The sequence below is a fragment of the Platalea leucorodia genome, assembly GCF_965183815.1.
Source record: "Platalea leucorodia genome assembly, chromosome: 8".
NCBI classification, from domain to species: domain Eukaryota; kingdom Metazoa; phylum Chordata; class Aves; order Pelecaniformes; family Threskiornithidae; genus Platalea; species Platalea leucorodia.
The window spans coordinates 25,821,987-25,843,995 of NC_138830.1; the positions used below are offsets into that span (position 1 = coordinate 25,821,987).

At 41.4% G+C, this 22,009-nt stretch overlaps 1 protein-coding gene across 1 annotated transcript in view; it reads left to right on the forward strand.

Annotated features, from left to right (window-relative positions):
* ARHGEF4 (Rho guanine nucleotide exchange factor 4) overlaps positions 1–22,009 on the forward strand; it is a gene marked incomplete at its 5' end in the record, with an annotated part of 102,444 nt that overhangs the window by 35,897 nt on the left and 44,538 nt on the right. Inside the window, one exon of the mRNA XM_082319605.1 lies at positions 21,515–21,654. Within this exon, the coding sequence (XP_082175731.1) occupies positions 21,515–21,654 (140 nt within the window). The remainder of the gene's footprint in view (positions 1–21,514; positions 21,655–22,009) is intronic.

Consider the following 22,009-nt stretch of genomic DNA (forward strand, 5'->3'; position numbering starts at 1 on the left):
GAAAGGATGCTGTCGTGGCTGATAGCAGTTGTATAAGATGATTACAAAAACAAGTGACCTTTCAGGCCTGTTTACAAAAGCCATGATATAGAATAGACTATTTCAGTTGGAAGGGACCTACAATGATCATCTAGTCCAACTGCCTGACCAGTTCAGGGCTGATCAAGTTAAAGCATGTTGCTAAGGGCATTGTCCAAATGCCTCTTAAACACTGACAGGCCTGGGGCATCGACCACCTCTCTAGGAAGCCTGTTCCAATATTTTGTGAGTCTTTATCCCAGTGGTAAGAGCTCCAGGAGCTATTTTACTGAGGAGTGCAGCAGGGGAATTGACAGAAATTAATATTTAGTCCTGTCTGAGTGTGACTTCAGGTAATGACACGTGAGTTAGCGGTGCACAAAACCTGCAAAAGTAAGAATGAGGAGCTCTTGCTTCAGTTTCAGTACTGTTACCGGCAAATTGCTTTGCCTGTCTCTGCTTTCTACTGTCAGCCTTGTATCACAGTTTGTCCCCTTTTGTACTCTCACTTAGCAGAAGGTCTGTGTCCTTAAACTGCCTAGCAGAGTGGTGTTATGATCCACTCTGAAGTCTCTTTGCATGCTAGTAACACAAGGAGCTAGTCAAAGAAAAAAAAAAAAAAAAAAAAACAGTTCTGTGTACAGTTTTGGAACATGCTTATACTGAGCACCTTGTGCAGCAAAAAGTAATTGTATTCTTGGAATAAATGGGCAGCAAAATGGTTTCCAAGGGGAGATTATAGACCATGACTAAGATGTGACTTCTGCAGAGCTTTGTTTTAATGACAACATATTGCTGTATATAAAACACATACATTGAGGTAAATTCATATTCTTTGGCACTGGCATCTGAGAGGTTATTGGATGTTCATTGTAACCAGGCAGGCACAACAACAATCTTATTTTGAGTTGGCCTGTAAGCAGCTTTGGGATTACGTTGCAAAAAGCTCTGCAGTCCCTGGATTTTATGCATTTGCATTAAACCCCAACAATTCCAGGAAGTGTCTGAGTTCTTGTGCTGCTGATCACTTGTCTTTCTCCTCACTAAAGACTTCGGGGAAGAGAGGAAGGCTGCAGTTATGGCCTAAATCATATGAACAAATAGAGGAATGTCTTCCTCAGTTACTTTTAAAATTATTCTGCAGCTTGACCACCCTTCTCTGGCACGTAACTCCCAGTTCTTTCAAAACACTGCTTGCTTAAGGAAGATCAGAAAACTGTAAACTACCACATCTTCCGAGCTCACAGTCCCCACTTGCCATGCTTGATTACAAGGCTATACTGAAAATGGGAGTAAAGTTGAGGACATAAGGCAAAAGATAAGAGGGCAGCTGAGGTGATGTTTCCAGGACCTGGGGCTGCGAGGCAGGCCAGATTCTGCTCCCGACTATGCTGTGGTACAGTATGAACTGGGATCCACTTACTCAGACTGCTGAGCTCTTACTTACTTGTGGCATGTCAGTGGTTTACAAGGGACAACTGCAGAGAGGATTTATATACTAAGGTGAGCAAAGGATTCACAGTTTAGCCTGTGACATTCAATTTTGGTTTGTTGTGGGCCCTGTTTTACTGGAACTTTAAATGGAATTTGGTATTTCTTTCCTGGAAAGATCTGTGGATAGAAAGCTTGAAAGTTAGCTTCCTTCTGTCAAAACAGAGCACTGTTAAAGACTTCCAAGGTAGTTATACATGAGCAGATATGTCTGTGTGGGTTAGATCTTGGTAGCTAGGTTGTGACAGGGACAGTGATTAACAGCCTGGCTAATCAACCTGGCTGAAACAGTGAACTGATATATCCATGCTCCTTCTGGAGCTAGGTCATCGTGGGCTAACTTGGGTATTGATCCTTCCAGTCTTGAATTAAAACTTTAAAATCACCTTGTGCTGCCTGATGCATGTGCTGTGACTGTAAGCTGACATGCTCCCTTTGATTAATAGCTTAATTCCTGACCCTGGCACAGCCTTGCTGTTCCAATGGCCACTATGTACTAGATGTGATACAACCCAAAAAGCTACTGTGTTTGCTGCCCTGGTGCACTGCCCATCCTAGGATTAAGGAGAGCTGTAAAATTCTGGGGCAAACCTAACTGAACTCTTAGCTGGTCCTAACTATCAGCATCAGCTAAGTGGCTTGTATTGCAGAGTGGCTTCAGGCCCTTGGATTCTCTGGTCTCCACACCACAGCACAGGCATGGTGCTGCATCACAGCAAAATCAACAGACAGATTTATTGAGAGAATAAAATGCAAACTGCCACTTGGCCAGAGCAATTTCTTAATGGTGCTTGAACTGAGGCTAGAAGTCATGCTCCAACTGCAAACTGCTGTTCTCAGGACAGTTGGCTAGTGAGCAGCCAGGAGCTAATTGGAGCAAGACAGCATTAGCCCATGCAGCTGTTCTGTCACTGTTTGCACAGGTGAATATCACTCAGAGCAAACCATGATGGTCAAAATCTTTCAAAATCCAGTGAGAGCTGTAGGCTGAGAGTGAGTTGTTCTGCTCTCTCCGACTGAGCTGCTCCCTGTTCCCCTTGGCTGGAGACGAGGCTGAGTGGGAGTATTCTGCTCAGCATGAATTCCTGCCCTAAGCATTCCTCCCTCCCCGCTGTGCCCCAGTGACTCCTTGATCTGCTGTGCTGCATCGGATTGTCCTAATCCCCTGCTTCCCATGTCCTTTGGGAGCTGGGGGACCCCACGTATACCAAGCCCTTGGTGTGAGTGCAGCCCAGCTAAGGCCTGTAGACTGCTCAGGCAGCTCCCCTTGACCTCAGCCTCTGCTGCAGCAGGAGTCAAGTAGCAGCTTCTTAACCTAGTGCTCTAGTGCTCCTACATTGGCATTTGACAGGGACCATGTTTTGTCTAGAGGGGGAACTTTACCAACACAAATAATATCTGAACATGTTTTGCTGGTGACAGAGTGCAATTAAAAGCTAAATGTCATACAGCAGCATAGGCTGCACTTTTCTGGTGAAAATATTACATGGTGATTTGGTGGCAGCAGTTAATTAGTTTGGGCAAATGATCTCTTGCTGTGGATGTTTATCCGTGCAATCACATTTATAGTCAAGCTAACTGGGTAGAAAAAAAAGGAAGGGAATACTCTGCTCTTTTGCGTTAGGGAAAGCTGTGTGACTCTGCAAGACAGGGACCTGGCTCTGTGCTTTTTTCCTCAGTTCTTTGCTAAACAAAATGCTCAGCAGCAAGAGTGTCTCCTGAAGGTCACTGAGCTGCACACAAGAACTGACAGGTCTCTTTCCAGGATCTGACTGAGCTGTAGTAAATAAGAGAAAATGAGAGACATCCAGGTTCAGCAGAGCTCTCAGGAGTGTGTGGAAAGTTCAGGCCAAAGTGGATACCAGTGGCTGCGCTTTGTGTGCTCAATGCAGACCAAGAGAGGCACAGTGAATGAGAGGACTTCCAAATTATAGAGCACGATTGTGCTAGAACATGTTGCGCTAGGTTTATAGAGGAGGTGTGTGACTGGCACCTTTCCCAAGGAACAGCGCTGAAGTTCCATTAAGAGAGCAACTCCTGCTGGTGCCCAGAAACATAGCGCCCTTAATTTAACTAAATTTGAGTGAGTTCACAGTGAATATATTCTTGTTGACCAGTCTAGTCTAAAATGAACTATATCAATCTTCTCTATAATTTAAAATAAAGCTGACTTAAACTCATAACATTATAATTTGAATATCCTTAGCTTCAACTATGAAACAGTGTGTAGGCTGACTTGTTAAGTGTATGTGTAGTTTAAAGGATATCTAGTGCATATTTTTGGGCACCACACTAAGAATGCTGTGGGATGAGTTGGAGAGAATCCAGAAGAAAGTAACAAGAGTAGTCTGGGGAACATGATCTCCAGGAGAAGTTTGGATGATTTTTGGGGTGTGCAGTAGAGGAGAATGGGGGAAGACATGAATCTTGAAATACCTAAAAAAGCTGTTGTGAAGGGAATAATTTGTTTCTTATTCATGGAGTGGGGATAGTTGGGGGGTAGAGGGGGCAGGGAAATCTGTAGCAAAGAAGTCTCAGATTGGATGCTAGGAGAAGCCCTGGGAAAAGATTATCTGGAGACACTATGAGGTCTCAATCAGTGAAGATCTTGAGAAGGAGGTTGGGGAAACCTTTCTCAAAAGCTACTATGGCTGTTGATTCAGCTTTGGAGCAGATGGACTGGCAAGAAGACTTTGTGAGGCTCCCTTCTAGTCTTCCGTTTTGTAGACAAGGTCAGAATGAACACTGGGCCACCACCTATGCCTTGACATGCAATCCAAGTAATTGGCTTAATTGATCTTTTTGTTTTATTACTGCACAGTAAATAACTTTGGTTCCATTCCAATAGTCTTTACTCTGGAAAAAATTTATTAAATCCTTTCTGCACAGTTAAGAGCACAGCTATGGTTCCAAGATATTTCCTGCTAACTTGTTATGTATTTAAAAGCATATTATGTATTTGTGAAGGATGAAGATGACTTTACAGGCTCCCCTTTCCACTTTTACTGACATGTTGTGTAGATGTTTGAGTTGTGACTATTGTAGAACTCAGTAGGGTAGTTGGATGGTCCCATAGATAATTCAAACTACCTGAGACATGTGGGGAGGAAGTACTAGATAAAGTTTGGGGTTCTAGGTGGCTTAGTACCCCATCTTGGAGAACTTATCCGTGGTGAGTCTCCATTCTGTTCCAAAAATGAGCAAAAAACATCACTCGTGACTAATTTAGATATGATAGCATTTAACCTTTTTATTGACATCATCAGTTCCTGGTGTGTGGGAGACAGAATCCAGATGCCAAACGTTATCAGGGAATGTTTTCAGCAGCAAAGCGCTGCTCAGTAGTTAATGGTAGATGCAATTTTTGGTGGGTTGTCTCGCACACTGTCTTCCAGCAACACTGTGCTACGTCTCCGTTTTCTTGCCTTCCTGACCCCATTCTTTCTCTAACATGGGTCAGCAACTACTAAAAATGGTATTGTATACCCACTGGGAGTGAGGGTTCCAGATTCTGCTGTGATGCCTCCGGGGCCATCTCTGTGTTGTTGAGTACGATCTCGAAGTAGCTGCGTTCAGCTGCAGACTTGGTCATCTTACAGCAGGGAGATAACTGGGGAAGGATCGAAGGAGATGTAAATCAACTGCTGGACCAAGAGAAAATTGAAGCAGACTCTCAACATCTTTCTCATTAGAACCCACCATAAGCTGTTCATGGGGCCTGGGAATACAATTTGTATTTACAAGTTGTTCTCTCAAGCCAAAATTTGCCTGTTGCTTCTCACTGGATAAATGCAGTCCATTAGTCAGAGACTGAAGGGGCTTGTTCCAGTAATTGAATTGTTTCAAACTGGTTTCTGGAACAAATTTATGTGGCTTCATATGTTGTTTCCAAGGCCCAAATCCTCTCTTCTCGCTACAGTGGAGACTGATAGTAGTTATATTAGCTTGAGTGGTAGCAAGAGGGAATCTGCCCCTTCTGCAGAATACTAGTTGTGGCTATGGGGCTGAGGGACATCCTCCCCTTCCTGACGTGAGGGTAGGAAAACAAGCAGAGTATCTTGCTGGCTTCACCTTGTGAAAGCCTATGGGTGATGCAAGGGTAAAGAGTACGTTGATTTGGTCAAAGGTCCTCTCTTCCCTGCAGTGTTTACCCAGTGATTCCAAGAAAGCAAGCTGGTGGATTAGGAGGAATTCTAGAATATTCCAAGTTCAGACATAGTATTTGTAGTTTTAGGGGATGTTTTTTTCTTAATAAATTGAATAAATGCAACCCAAAAAATGAGGAGTGGCATACTCTTATAGGTTTATGCTGTAGCTGCACTGCACTAATGATGTATTCAGAAAATATTCTGCCCTGCCATTGTGTTAGGAGATAGATTCTTCCTCATTAGAGGAAAAAGAACTTTGAATCATGGAGGTATTACAGTGAGAGTATCATGGGTGGAGAGGGGTATAGGCTGAGTATAAATTCTAAAGTTCCTTTCTTAAAAGTAGAAGAGAATTTTCTGTTTGTAGATGTGCCTTAGTGTGGGAAAGGAAAATTATGTAATTGTAGTGATTTGGAGTAAAACAGTACTGTGATGCTCAGGACACTCTGTTTGCTTGTTCTCCTATTCAGCAGCATGCTTGGTCTTGCTCTGCTTTTTCCACATCACACAGATGAAAGCAAGAATTTGCTTGAGTACGGGTAATAATAGCCTCACTCGCTGATGTTGAAAGTATAAATTAATAAATGCAGAAAAAATGTTTTGCATCATGAGTCCTTTTTGGTCAAGGTAGATCTGTTCATGATATGATGCAGCCTGCATCCTTCCTCCCCTTTGCTTGCTAATATTAGATACAGCTGCTGTGCTTACTTTCTAATGGAAGACAAGGTGGTCAGCTGTGAGTCCACTGAGCAGTCCTGCATGCTTTGCCCCATCCTTGGAAACATTCAAGGACTGGCTAGATGGGGCTCTGAGCAACCTGATCTAGTTGAAGATGTCTCTGCCAATTGCAGGGGGGTTGGACTAGATGGCCTTTAAAGGTCCCTTCCATCCTAAAGCATTCTATGATTCTATGCTTACTTCTCTTGCTGCTTAACTCCTGGTGTGATCTTGCCTTTATGGTGGCTTAGGGATAGTGTCTGCTCTGGACTCTCTTTGCACATTGTATAATTTTGGGTTTTGTTGTCTTCTTGACTGTGGAAATACCTGGAATTTTAACGTGAGAAACCTTTCTGCCTAAAACTCCTATTTCCAGGTAATTAATTCTGTGACTGTGCTGAAGATGTTGATTTTTGTGCCTAGGAAAATATTGACAGGAGGCTGAATTAGATGCAAGTGTAAGAAAAACCAACCAACCAACAACAACAAAAAAACCCAAAACCAAACCACAGCAAACTTCTTTTCCTGCAGTTGTATTTCAATTCGTTTTCAAAAGGGAGATCTAATTGTGATTATTCTAAGGAACAAGGTGGACGCTCAGTTGAGGAAGTAGCATTAATTGTGGTGAAATGGGGTTCACACTATTTCCATTCCCCAAAAGGGAGAGGAAAATAGTAGTCAAGTCAGGAAGCCATCCTCACACAGGCCAAACTGAGCTCTTGCTTGGGTTTGACTGATTTCACAGGTCAGCTTTTCACATGTTCTAGCAATAGCTAGGGCCAGGAGGATCAAATGTATTTCATATGCAGCCATGTCCGCAGCATTGTCACCAGTAGCATAGAAGCCTTTTCCTCACAATTTCCAGGTCAGTTCTTCAGCTGTCATCATTTTGGAACTGAGAAAACCTACCAATTTCTTCATCAAACCCAGAGTTTGTTATCAGTCCCAGAACCCATTGCTCAGAAGAGTAACATCCTGATAACAAGCTTCTCTGCCTCTTAAAAGGCTGGATTAAACTGGAGTTGGCTAAAAAGTGAAGTTGTGGATTTAGTGGTGAAGTCATTGGAACTGTGATGATCCATGACCTGAGTGCCAAACGTTCCTGGATTTTGGTTCTCAGTACCCAGGCCCACTCCTAAGTGACAGCTCATACCTTTGGTGATCCCAACCACTGCAGAACGTGATGAGAAATGATGGGTACAAGTAAAAAATTCATGTATTGTGCCTACAATATTGCTTTCACCTGAGCCACAATCTGGGAAAGCTAACATCAAAGGACGCTATTTTGTTGTTTTGGACTGGGAGTACTAATTGTAATGGGAATACTAATTATAATACTTTTCATAATCTCTCTGCTAATACCTTGTTTAGTTGTGAATTCATCTTTTCATTTTGTCCCTCCCATCTAGTTTCTGTTCACCATTAAAAGAGATATGCGTACATGGAGACAATTTTTCTTTCACCTCTGAGAGAGCTTTCTAACCCTTATCAGACTGGAAATGCCATGCTGTATTGAAACAAGGCAAGCACAGTTGTGCCTCTTTTGATTGTTTTGCAGTTGACATTTTTGAGATTTTGCAAGGAGCGATCTGGATCTGTGCAGTTTGGTGAAGAGCTCAAACCTTTAAGGTTACTGTGAGGTTAATAATGAAAACTCACATAGCTCAGAAAATATGCCCTGGAATCGATTGGAGACAGTGCTGTGTACAGAACAATTATTCCCAAGAACAACAATTTCCAGTTCAAACAAGCTCAGACTGTATTTACAGCAAAGGGATACGGGGGTCAAGGGGATTGTTTAAGTTCTGATACGCTTTGATGATATCCACTACGTTTTCAGCAGGAAAGATAAGCAGACACCAGGAACATAGTCCAGAAATGGTAGTTTCCTGCCTTCAGTAGAATTGCACCTGCTGAGTTCAGAAAGGGACTCAAGAGGAAAAAGAAGTCCCATTTTCAGAGCTTGTCCCTTGCATTTGTGTTTGAAAGGAAGGAAGGCAGACAGAAATGTAATTAATCAAGGTGCGAGGAAACAGGATTGTAAAGAGATTAGTGCACATCATCTGCATGTATAATGGCTCTGTCAGCTGCATGACAGCCTCTATGAAGGGGCTGCTGTCTGACACGGTGGAGTTTAGAGCTCCACGAGGCTAAGGCAGGTGAAGGTGGGGAGGATGCTACAGAGCGATGTGGGTCCCTATTTCCCTCATCCTTTGGTTGTGTTCTGATCACTGCAGAACTGGGAAAAGAAGGGGAGAACAGAGGGTCAACACAGTTTGTTAATATAAACAAAAGGCTAATTTGTAAAGATATGTGAGTTTACTTTGGGCTAGTTTATGAGTAGAAGGGGCATACCTGAATGGCTAGAGAGTATCCTCCTTGCATTTGTCTGCCATTGTCCTGTATGGGACTGCAGTTGCTAGCAGTGCTGGCTATCTCCAGCAAGAGTAAGGGATAAGGTCTGTTAATCATTTTGCTTTTCTAGGCTATCACAAAGGAGCTGCATTGCGGCATCGCCCCCTAAGTCAGGCTGATACTGTGTGCTGCAGTTTACTGCTCTGAATGCAGTATGCCAAATACCAAATATATGTGCGTGGAATATCCATCATTGCTGCACCCGCATGGCCTCGTGGACTTAAAATGCATCCTAAATTTTTTCACAAATTTTATAGCATGCTAAACTTCCATGATCCCCAGTACGTGCTACTTGCCTCACTCACTGATTTTAATCACTAGAATAATCCTCTTTTAAAGCTCCTTTAAAATATATCAGCAATACTCTCACTAGTCTCTTCTGTCCCTGAATTCTGGATTTTACAGAAACTGAGAAGCAGTAGACGAGTATCTCCCATGATTGCTTCTGGGGAAAAATCTGGAGAAGTGAATGTTAAGGAGAGCCACTTCAGCCCTGCCATGGTGTGCATGGCAGTACAGCATGCAATATGCACCTTGCCCTGCTGGTTTTTTTTCCTCCTGTTGGTCTCTCCAGGTCACTCTTTACACACTCCATACTTGTCAAATAAAACAAATGTTTTTTGGTGCTGAGAGCACCAGTCACTGTCAAAGCAAAGATAGATGGCTTTCCAGGCTGGGCAGACATCTTCTGGGAATTTGTTTTAGAGGGGTTATTTTTTTTTTTTTTTTTTTTTTTTCATATCGGAGCAAGAAATTTATATCTTTTGACAGTAGTCTCCTGGGGGACACTTTCCTTTATTGATACTTCAGTGTTGTCCTTTGATGTAATAATCCTGCATTGCATAGTCTGTCACTCAGAAATGATGAAGTTGGGCTTCTGATGCAGGGGGATACCACCAAAGCTGAAAATAAAAATAATTATTTAAATCTATAAGACAGAGACGACAGCTATGCCTTAACTTAAAGGAAGATGCTACTGCACAGAACTATTCATGATGAATATGAAAATAAGGCAGCAGCTTGGTTTCAGAGAAATATAATCTAAACTGACAAATTTTGTGTTTACACTTCATCCAGGCTATGTCATCAGCCAACTTAAATACACAGATACTTACAAGTAGCCGTTTCATTGCATAATTTTTTTTTTTTAATATACCTCAACTACATCCTACTCTGTAGCACTTTTCTTTTTGGAGAAAATAATCTGTTTGTAAATATGGGGGGATTGGTTTTGTTTTCCTTGGAACTTCATTTGAAAATGTAATAAGGGTACTAAGGCTACTGACCCATAGGATTTTAGCCTGGAGAATTTGTGTTGCTTTGTTCAAAAGATGAAATTTTGATATATGAGAGTAAAGCTCATATGCAAAAAATGGGCTGCAAAGATAGAGAAGTCAGCTTCGTTAAATTGTCAGGGAAAGGAGAAACTGGATGCTTAGATTCATCATCCTAAGTGAACATGCATCAGGTATAAGACCTTTGGAAAGTAAGGTTAATTTAAATTTCACTTCTAAATTGGCAAGTTGTTACTGGAAGAATTCCTTCGCCATTCACTGTAGTTCTGAGGAACAGTGATCTTTAGACACTGAAGGACCAAATCATTGTATAACTAATGCACATCCTTCAGTGTGTTTGAGCACTTTTGAAAGCTAGGTGGCATGGGGCTTGGGTTCATTGTTTCTTTCCCCCTGCCCCCCAGTCATATACAGTGTAGCTGGAGAGATGTTTGGAAAACTAGAACGTGTTTCTGGAATTGTGAGCCTGGAGTCTGGAGCAGAGTCTGGAGCGAGTTATTTGTATTCTTTTAGCTGCTTTGAAAAAGCTAAGGGTTGGGAAATAGTAAATGTACGGTTTCTGTTCAGAAACAAATAATTTTCCTATTCTCATTGGTGGCATATGGGATCTAAATAAGAATCAATTCATAAATAGAAATAATAACAGCGGCACTGTGGAATTAAATGTTTTAAATTTTGGCTAATCACAGGAAAAGTCAAATTTGACATATCTGCCTTTAAGTGAAAGGATTATTGTTTGTTTTGCAAGTTCAGACAACTGATAAAGAATTGCAGGTTTGTTGACCAGTGCTGCGCACTAGAACAGATGAACAGAGTTGCTCTGGAAGGCACTGTCTTTGTTTTAGCCTGTTTTGATTTTGCAAGTTACACCACTAATGTCAAATTTGCATTTGACAATGCAAATCAAAGATTATTTTGACTGCTTCAGCTATGTTTCTAGAACAATGTCCCTTTTCTGACATGTGCCTTTGGTAAAGCTGCATTTGACTGTACACTGTATGTACTGGTCAAAAGGATAGGCTTGCTTTAGGTAATGTGACCTCTGAAAAGGCTTCATCTTTTCTTACCTTTTTAAGAGACCTTATTCAATTTGGTCACTGCTAATCAGCACTGCTTTTTTATTAGTTAGCATTGAGATTACATTGCTGCTTGTGTTAATATATTTTTGCCACTTAATTTTACCATCTCCAGCTGGGGATGGGTTCAACTTTTAAATCAGTCTCCAAAGCTTCCAAAATATTCTGTGTTGCATCCAATGATCTGTAAGTGGTAACGTATCATTTTGAATTCATAGTTCAAAATGCACACTTAGCATCTCAGGCTCATGATTTGCTGAAATGCTGATCTTACCAATTCTGCTATTTTTATTTCCTTGTTGAAGCCCACAGTAAACATCCTAAGTAATGAATTTAACTATTAAAGGCACCCTGCCCAGTGTGACCTTGCCAGAATGCTTTCTCCTTTTAAAGGGATGATTAATAATGGCTTTGAATTTAATACTTGATGTATTCCAAGAGGAATAATGTTTTCCTTGGAAGAGTTTTCTTGCTGTAGGGTGAGAGTGCATCTAACACGTTCAGCTATAATTTGGACCTGAAGCTGAATGTTGTGAAAACACTCTGAAATAAGGTACCTTCTCACACCAGTTTCCTTGGAAACTTAAAATTATTGAATGTGAAGTCTCTTTTTTTTCCTCTGATATTTGAAAATTTATTGAGATGCATCAATCAACAGGTTCAGTATCTCAAACTTAATTCTTTAAATTTGATTTGCAGTAATATATCATATCTGCACCCTCAGATTTCCAGGGAGCAAATACTTCACACTACTACACAGTATGAACAGTATCGAATGTATAAGGCTGTAAGGCTTGTCCTTGAGCTCTTAAATATATTTCATAAGAATTTGGCTGTCCATGTACAGTTTGAAATTATTTTGGTGTGGAGTCTCTCACTTTCATATATATCGCTGGCAGGGAAGTCTGGAGGCCCTGGGGAGGAGAGGTAGTGAGGGCTGACTGGTGTGGGGACTACTGGTGTGAAGCATGCTCCCAGCCATGCAATGAGGGCAAGAGACTGCGCCATCCTCTCATCCAGATCACCTCTGTGCTCCAACCTCCTTCTTCCATCGGTTTGTAGAGCTGGTCTCCAACACAGGTGACATAGCAGTACTGGATATTAAAACCAGTCAGTCCTGGACTCTGGCAGTGAAGTTTATGCTCACAGAACTGTAAATGTGCAATGTCTGTGTTTGAAATTTCCACCTTGTCTCTGTTCATGAGGTCCCTCTAAACTGAGCTAATATGGCCCCCTCCTATTCTGCACCCATCTTCCAGTGGAGATGCTCTTGTGTCTTTGTCTGCTCAGAATATAAAGACTGGATTACATTTGGCCATGTTCAGCATCTCTCCTGTAGCTTTCTCAGAGCTGATCTCCCAAGTCTGTTCTGAATAATACCAAAGAAGAATCATCCTGACTAACTCAGAGCCTGACTTTGACTCCTTTCTTTGTGTAGTGTTGTGTGATTCAAACATGTATGCTGCAAAGAGCCTGATCCCTTAGCTATCATGGCAGTTGTAGTTAAATAATATTAATCCTTGATTTCCTGTTTTCCCTTTGGAAATATTTGGTAGCTTGATCTCGGGGATTTTCTTAGGACTCCGATTAAAACATAAATAGGGACAGAGGGATTTCCTAAAGGTAAAGCAGTTTTACCAGTATTTTTAATGAAAAGACTGTAGCCCCAATATGAAACCAGAAGATCTGTTGTGTGTTACAGGACAGCTGGTCATTCAAAATAATCTCAACAAAACAATCTTGCTGCCCCTTGAGACTTACACTTGATAATGCACAAGAGCAATTGAAAGTCTTCTCATGGCATTCATTTTTAATTACTTCTGTGGTACAAGGTCATAGATATAAGCCACTTGTCAGCCTGGATAGCTTCACAAAGATAAAGACTAGATTTATAGCATTATGCAGAATTCTGGGAAAAAACAAAGGTCACATTTTTCAAATGTAAGTGTTCAAAGTTAGCCTCTTAAATCCGTCTTCAGACCGCTTATATAAACAGCCTGCTTTTCAGAAATGCCAAGCAGTGGCTCTTTGTGCTGACTTTGCTGGAAGCAGTACGCGCCCATTGCATCTGTGTTATTCATCGTGTTGGTTAGCTAGCTATAGGCTTGTAGGCCTCGTTTCAGGTTCTGGTGTTAAATAGTTTTGTCTTAACCAAAGGTGGCTGCATTGTTAAAGGTTTTAAATTATTATCAAGACAATTATTCATTCTTAATTGCTCAAGTTATAATGCGGATTACTCCATTGTAAGAAAAACCCATGTCTTTTTTTCCTGCTCCAGGTTTGACTGTCGTGAAAATAGCGTAAGGAAGTTGATATTTCCAAGCAAAGTTGGCATGACTGGGTGCAGCACTTTAAAGACTTTTGTGATGTGAATTGTTTTACTTCCTAGTGACAATTCTTCATAAAAATGACCTTAACCATTCTTTACAGCATGGTCTTTTCCAGGCCAGTAGTTAAAGCTTAGTGTATAGTGGAATTTTCTTGTTTCTAGACTGTGACTTACGACTGAAGAAAACTGCATGTGTTTTGTCAACAAAATCTTTAGCAAAGACTTAGTTTCCAAGCTCTTGGTCTTCTGAGGGTGTACTTGGATGTAAAGACATAATAAAAGCACAGAATCTTTGGAAATATAAATCAACCAGAATTTCCTACAGCATGTTTACATTCTTTCCTTTGTTTAATAAAGTAGCAAGTACAAGACAGAAGGCACTATGAGAACCTATGATAGCTTGGGTTTCTAGCACTCTCCTATGAGTGCTCTTAGGAAGTTGTTTTAGAGGTGAAGCAAAGATCACAGTTAAATCAATATAATTAAAACAGACAAGGGCAGCGTGAGATTTGGGAGATAACAGCACTTGCATTGAAAAATGCCAATTAAGTCCCTGGGAAGTAGCTGCAGAGGTAGGAGGAATAACAATTGTTGAGACAATATGGGGGAATATTTTCTGTTGAAGGTCTTCATTTGAGGGTTAGTGATGACTAGAAGCATTGGTTATGTCCAAATTGTTTTGAGGCTTTTTTCTTTGCTTTCTGAAGGAGAAAGAAAAGATCAAAACACAGAGTTTGAGTACGTTTGAGTATGAACTAGGGCTTTGGTCCAGATGAACTCATATTACGTAATGGCAGAGCAGTAAGACTCGGTAGCAATAAGATAGCGTGGCTCCTTTGTTTGCATGTTCCCACAGGGAAGTTTCATATACTTGTACAAGTAAAAGATGAGAGAAGCCCAAAGGTGACATTTAGGAGTGATGCTACATGTAACCGTGCACTGAAGTAGTGGCAGATGTTGAGATCATATAGGGGAATCTGTGGGAATAATCTTTTAAGAAAACAGTGTGTCTTTTTTTGCCAGATTGCTGATCTTCCAACTTGTGGGATGTGCCTATAAGGTTTTGAAAAGCTGGAACAGATGCTTTCCTAAAAATAAATAAATACATTTTAAAAGCCTGAAATCTTATCGACAAAGCCCTTTCAAACTCATGTTTGTCAGGCTTGTCAGCTGCACTAACACTCTTTGATGTTGCTTTTACCTCCCATGTTTGCTGAAGTAGGTGTTGTCCACTGTAAATAACTCTTGTTCTGATTTCCTGGCTCATTTGCTTGAATTTCCTCAGTTGTTGTTACACTTTTGAGTAAGAATGGGTGGATGTGGAGACATGGACATGGTATTTTCATCTTTACAGGTGAGCTGAAAGATTATCTGAGGTTACTGCTGATCTGAAGTGACCCTGACCATGCTCTACTAGACAGTGTCAGATATGTTGTTTCCCAACCAGCAGCCTGTCAGTATTTTGGGAGACAGTTGTCTGATGAAAGGGCAGCTTTGTTGCTGTTGTTTTTTACTTCAGGGGAGGAGAGTTTGGTCTGGGTTTGATTTTTACTTCAAGGAATAGCAGGCATAGGGCTAATCAGCAGAGTTAAATGGACAGGTGAAAATTCAGCATAAGTTTGGAATGTTGGTGTTTGTTATCTGTTAGAAACAAGAAATGCAACCATTTTAGTCTTCCACAGAGGAAACTTTCGAAAAATTATGATGGATGGTTTCACCTACCCCTTCCCTCCAACTCCTTTAAATAGCAGCTACATCAATGAATAAGACTTGTTGTTGGGTCAGTAAATGACATGCCAGATATTCCAACCAGTACATCCTACCAAGGATACAGTAAAGAATGTGCCTGGATACTGGAAGGGATTTGTCTGCTAGTTTTGATTGCTACAAATGATTTAATGTTTAGATTGTGATAGGGCTTAAAGGACTGAACTAGAGTTGGCCCCATCATGTTCAACATTGTCCAGACATAAAGTAAATAGCATTTCCAATGACATCCGTCTGAAAAATGAGAGCAAACAGGTTGGTATGGATGAGTAATCAGACCTGAGCAAATAAACAACAAATACGTAGAGTAGGAGGACATGCCTGCTTTTTTCCAAGTCAGTAGCTGTGACAGGAACACGGCCAGTGAATTAATAGTTTGTATGCAGCGCAACAGAGGAGCTTTTCAACAGAGGATCAGGCTTTGGATCAAAAAAGTACATTTATGTGATTTCCTGTCTGTTTTTCCCATTGTTTCCACTCTTCAAATCTAGTTAAACTGCTCCCCCTCTTCTCTCCCGCTTGTAACATCACTCAACAAGCAAGGAAGGGGACCGGGGGCAGCTCTCTGCCGCATGTCTGCCAAGGCAAAGCGGACCAAGCTGCAAGTGCGTAGCAAGTGGTAACGTGGGAGTCAGAGCTGCAGAGCCATTCATAATCCGCATCTCTCTTCCCCATAATTATCTCCGCTACCCGAGAGAGCTGAGAACTCCCTTAAGCCTCCCTCCAAGTCATTTAGATTCTAATTGGGATTTAAAAACTCTTGAAACCTGAGTGGGTGGCTCAGTGCATTATTGCTGATGAATGTTACCCTGGTTGATGCGCCCAGCAGAACCACAGAGGACCTGTGCTCAGCTTTCCATTGAAGAACTGTGTCCTTTTTGTTTTCGAGCATGTATTTGCTCTTTGCCTCAGCTAATTAGGAACTGGTTTCATTCACAACGGCAATTCCATTTGTGGCATTATACCAAAATGTTAATTTAATTTTGTTACGTTGAATCCTTTCCCTTCTTAATGTTTCTTTAAAATGGAGGCAATGAAGCTTGCTTTCTCCACTTAAATATGTTCTGCCTCTCCTGCTAATTCTGTGTTCTTTTTTTTTTCCTCAAAGATTCACTGAACACAGTTTCATTACCTGCTCAGAAATGTCATCATGAGGACCTTAGCTCTCTAAGGCTCGGCTTAGCAGGCCCATGTCCTTGGTTGATTTTTTGGTTTGTTTTTTCTTTTTTTTCCCTCCTGTAGCTCATACTAACTGGTCATTGTTCCCTTGTTGCTAATTCCCTGCCAGACTTCCCTCTTCCTGTTAAACTGGCCCACAACCATAAGCAGAATGATGTGAGAGGGTCCATCAGCACAGTAAAGAGCTGGAGAATTGCACTGCTGGGGCAGAAGTGGGATGACATCACTCTGATGGATTTTACTGTGGCAGCTGCATAGGGACCTCCGTATATCAAGCAGCTGATAAATGAAGCACATAATTCAGAACAGGACTGATGGAGGCTGCAGCACTACTGTGGCAGCTATTTCTAAGGGAGATGAGGGTTTAGCAATTCAGAATGGGCGAAAAGGATGGTGGATGGGCTCTTTTCACCTGGGCAATGTAGTCTGGGTTTGGTTTCCCCACCCCACACACCCCTTTTGTTTATTGTCTTAAATCTCTTGAACTACTCCCTTCACCAGCTGCAATGTACTTTCCTGTGGGCACTGCACACAACCACAGCAATCTCTGCTCAGTGAGGCAGGAGGAATGATGTTGTTAGCTCTGAATTAATTTGCTCTGTGAGTGTAAATCAGGCTCCTACTGTTGTTTTGGTGAATTATTTTAAATGTAAATGCTACAGAGACAAATTAAATGTGTGGATGTGGTACTGAGAAAGCACACTCGAAAGAGAGATACTTCAAATACACAAAAGCTGTTCCTTTTGTCATTAATATAATGTACTTTTAATAAACTATGGATGCTCTTGGCTTTCAAAGCTGGCTGTAATCATCATGGATTCCTGTCCCAGCCTTACCCCTGAAAGCTGTAGGCTGTAAGTCAAGCGAAAACAGATAACCAAAGTTTTGGGGAAACTGCCTCTAGCCCATTTTCCTTCAGTCCTGGATCATTATTCAGGCTTCTGACCCAGGCACATGGCTGGAGATCCTTGCCAGCAGGGAGCTATGGGGGCTCATTCCAGCTGAGACATAAACTTACGTGACTTTGAGAGATCTCTGTTAAGAGGACTGTGCTAGATTTGGGGCTGCAGTGCCCAGCTGCTCTGAGGAAGCTGTTCTAGAATTTTATTCTGTGTTTCTTCAGTGAGAAGGTGGGATTTTTTTTTTTTCTTTTGTGGCAGTAGTATTGTTTTTTGGAACAACTTGTTCACTAATTCCTGGCACTTGGAATGTATGAAGCAGATCCATCCTTTGAGAGAGGAGAGGAGTTCAGACATGGTGAACCTATACTAGGTGACACAGTCCAGAGTTCAGTTAAGATGAATGGTTAATATTTGTTTTCAGTCTGTGACCTTCAGTACATCATCTAATCCCGACTTCCTTTGGTTTCTCACTGGTTAGATGAACAACACAAGACTTCTCTCATTTTTTTCCCTCCCCATCATCTTCTCTTGGTTATTAAGATCAAGGCTGTTCCAGTGTAGCCCAGCTGTTTTGTTCTCCAGTGTCAGATAGGCTTGATCATGGCTCCCAAGAGTAAACATCCTACCACACAGGCAGCTGCCTGTGTGCATTTCAAATTATCCAAACTTACCTGTAAGCAGGATGCAGCTGGCAGGCCACTAGCTGGGGTGGCTGTGAGTTGTACAGCCGCGGTTTATACTGTGGCCATTGCATGGCATGTCTCTCACTGTGGGCACAGAGGGCTCTTCTGTGTGAAACCACAGAGCTGATAACAGCGCCAATAGCTTTCTGATGAGATGGAGAGCTCTGTAACTGTGTAGGAGAAGTACCTGAAGGAGCAAGGTGGGGGCACAAGCAGAGCCCAGCCAGGACCCTTCCCACTGCTGACTCCTTATGCCTGCATCCCAAAGCCTGTAGGAAGGTGTAAGGGAGAACCCATATACCTTCTTCCTCTGGACCGTTTTGATCAAGCTTTGTTGGATTTTTTTGTAGAATTCTTCCCTTTTGTTTTTGTGACTGTCCTTGAACGTCACCTGTCTCGGTGCTGTCTGCTCAGGCACTTGAACGCAGCCCACCTGGGCCAGTCGCTGTTTTCAGTGCCATTTTTTGTATGACTTTTGCTGCTTCATATCCTCAAGATATTTCTTTGTAGAGTCAGGCTCTTGACACCTTATTGTGTATTCAGATGCATAAAAAAGGGTTTGTGCGGCATTCTTTCATGAGCTACTATTGCTAGAATTATCCATCTGCTTTTATGGCATAAATCCCGAGCTCAGGCTTGGACTAACAATAGTATAAAGCAGAGTTTTAATACTTGCACAGAAGGCTGTAGTACTAAATGTTGGTGACAACCCCTCCCTGTGTTCCTATGTATGGGATTTGTTGCTATATTTAGTGAAATTTATCAGAACAGCTGTATAAAATATGGAGAAATCTGCTTGAGCTAATTGGATGCTTGGCATTATTTTTTGACAGAACATTGTTCTTTGGTTGCCTGATTGCCAGGGACAGGTCAGATCGGTGGTTTCAGAGAGACACAGAGAGGTCAGCTGTGACCGTACCAGTGGATTTCAGTGCTAAATGGAGATGAGCATTTGTGGGGGTGGGAATGAGGCATCCGAGTCAACTATCATGCAGCTTAATAGTTGCCTGTCTGACTAGTACTGTGCTGTTGAGGAAGCTGATAGACTATTTCAGCAATCTCTGCTAACTTGTCTTTAAAGATTTTTGTATAGTGCTTGCTTCTTTTCTACTTGACCTAGTTTATGCTGTGCATGTTCAGTCACTACCTACATTAGAAGCCTTCATTCTCCTGCTGCCTTGATGGATTTCTGGTGCATTGGGTCACCATTCCAGACTACTGTTTTATTTATTTATTTGTAATCATGTCTCCCATGTAAGCTGCTTCAGAGCAAATTCTTATTTTTCATTAGTTTTATTCTTCCCTGGAACATTAGTTAGTTTGGGAAAATGTATAATGGCTACCTTGGGCCATCCTTCCTCAAGGATTGAGAACTTTCATATGACTAGGAACTGTGGGTTTTGGCGAGAGATGGCCATGAGGATTTTTCTGCCAGGAAAACTAATCCAAAATTCAGTAGCAGGTTTTGAGACTGCAGAAAATTGATGAGCTTGGTAAGATCAGAGAAGAAAAACAGATCTCTAGTAAAAGCAAACACAGCTTTCAAGGCACTTAGCAGAGGTATAGAGCATTTTAAGTAATACAGATAAATATCTCCCTGGAGCTTTTGCTTTTTCATCTAAGCACAGATCAGAGAACAAATAGGAAAATGTGAGGGGAAAAAAAAAAGAGCTTTAAAGATGTCAATGAACATTTTTCAAGCTGAAAATTACTTTTAGCAGTGAAAATAGCAGAAGATGCATAAGGCAAAAGCAATGAAGCTGTGCATGATATAAGGAAAAAGAATGAGATCAGAGGGATGCAAAGAAAGTTTTGAATTAAGTGACTGCTAACTTCCTTCTTATAAATGATTTCTTTTTATTTGTTCTTGAAAAGCATTTCTAATTTGTTTTTGTTGCTGTACTAATACACTGGAAGTTGTTCATTACTATCAGACAAATGATTTTCAGACAGTGTATGAGCAAAAAGTGATACTTCAATGCTCTTTAAAAAAAATAAATTTAAGTGCAAACTATGGTAATTCTGCAGAAAATGATAATATCAGTGGCATTCCAGCAGTTTTTGAGTTTTATATTAATGGGCTAGGTCTTCGCCCCAGAATTGCTTTATGTGCAATCTATACTACCGGTATGTATTCAGTAGAGAACTTCCGTATAATGATATGGTGTGTCAGAGCAAAGCTATGGGAATGCTTGATGTTTTTTGTGAAATGTCACTTAAAGTTGAATGGTTGGGTAGTTACGCACTTCCACAGAGAATTCTGCTTTAATCATAAGCTCATATGCACCCCCGTGTCCTGGACTGCCATCAATACTGAATGGGGTTCCAGGTTTAGACAGTGAATATCTTTGCTATGTTGTGCGTATTTATTGAATTCAAAGCATAAACAATCAAGTACTTAGTTCAAAAATAGCTCACTCTAGTCATTTTGATGTCAAGTTACTGCACTGAACTGATAGCTGCTACACTGAATTTACACCTCACCATGTTATTAGAAGTAATGAAATTATGTGGCCTTAAAAAAAAAATCACATGTAATGAAAGCATTGACGAGGACAATCTTTGCAGGTCTTGCTGTAGTCTCTGACAGCACTTTATTTTGTATTACTGGGAAGCTTTGCTTTCAGGTAATAACAAGCTAATGAACCCTTAGGCACTTTTCCTTGGCCCATTGACACAATTATGTTCACAAGATGCACTTGCATTATGGAGTGAAATGAGGACTCAAGAAAAGGCACATGTGTCCCCGGGCTCTGACTGGCGCTTTTCCTATCTAAGCTGTACAAGATCAAGCTGTATTTTTATTTGTCTCAGGCTTATGCTTATATCTTGAGACTTCAATGCTTGTTCTAGCTGCAGACCGCTAACCTTCCATTATCTGTAGCTTATTCGGGGCTGTGCTGAGCAGAATGGCCCTCCTGTGGTAATAATGGATACTTCTGTAGCAAACATCCTTTTAGGCAACAAAAAGGGTTCTCAAATTAAATGAATGTGTGGTCAAAGAGGAAGGTGAATGTTTTTCCCAAAGGCTGAGTTTCCTTGGTCTGATAGGATTTGGTAAATCATAATCATCAAGGTATGAATTGGCAGACATGAGAGTCAAGTTTCTTGTCAACATGGCAATGTCATGATCAAATCATGTTTGCATCATCTCTGCCCCGCACCTTTTGTCGCAGCCTGTTTTCTCATTCTTGCTTGATCTATTCTTTGCAACATGCAGCAGTCATTGAGGTTTTTTTTAAATCATACTTTCCCGTCTAGAAAAAGATACAATCATTTATGGTAACAAAACATGAATGGAGAAAAATTATCTGAAAAATGGGCATGCAGCAGGCTGGAATTGTGGCATGAAATTGCCTGTATAGTCTCCTTTGACTTTTTTTTTCCTTTATGCTGTGTTACAGCGTCCCTCACCCCAGCCAAGCTCATGTAATTGATGCAGTGCTGCTGAGGATCTTGTGATCTATACCAATTTGTTCCTTTTGTTGTTGCAGTGATCACTGATGGGGCACTGGATAAGACAGCTCTAACAGACGATGTGGGAAGTGAGGAGGACCTGTATGAGGACTTCCGGAGCTCCACCCACCGCTACGGCCACCCTGGGGGAGGTGGAGAGCAGCTTGCCATCAACGAGGTATTGCACTGCGTGGTTTCTGACAGGCAGGATAAGGAAGGATGCTGGTTCTTATTGTGAACTGTAAGAGAGGCCAACAACCACACCGATAATGGCAAAGTGGATGGGGCTTCAAACGTCATTTACTGTGGGTACCACTTACAACTGGGTAATAACAAGGTCTGGGCGTTCCATCAGGGAGCTGTCCCTAACAGTAAAGGACAACGACGTAAGGTAATGCAGAGCCACAGGTCCTGAGTAGGTAACTCTCCTCTTAGGTGTTTTTTGGATGGCAAGTTTAAAACCACTAATGAGCAGCCTGGTCAGGGCTGGTGTGAGACTTGAAATGTAGTGTACTGAAGCCATAAAGGAAATG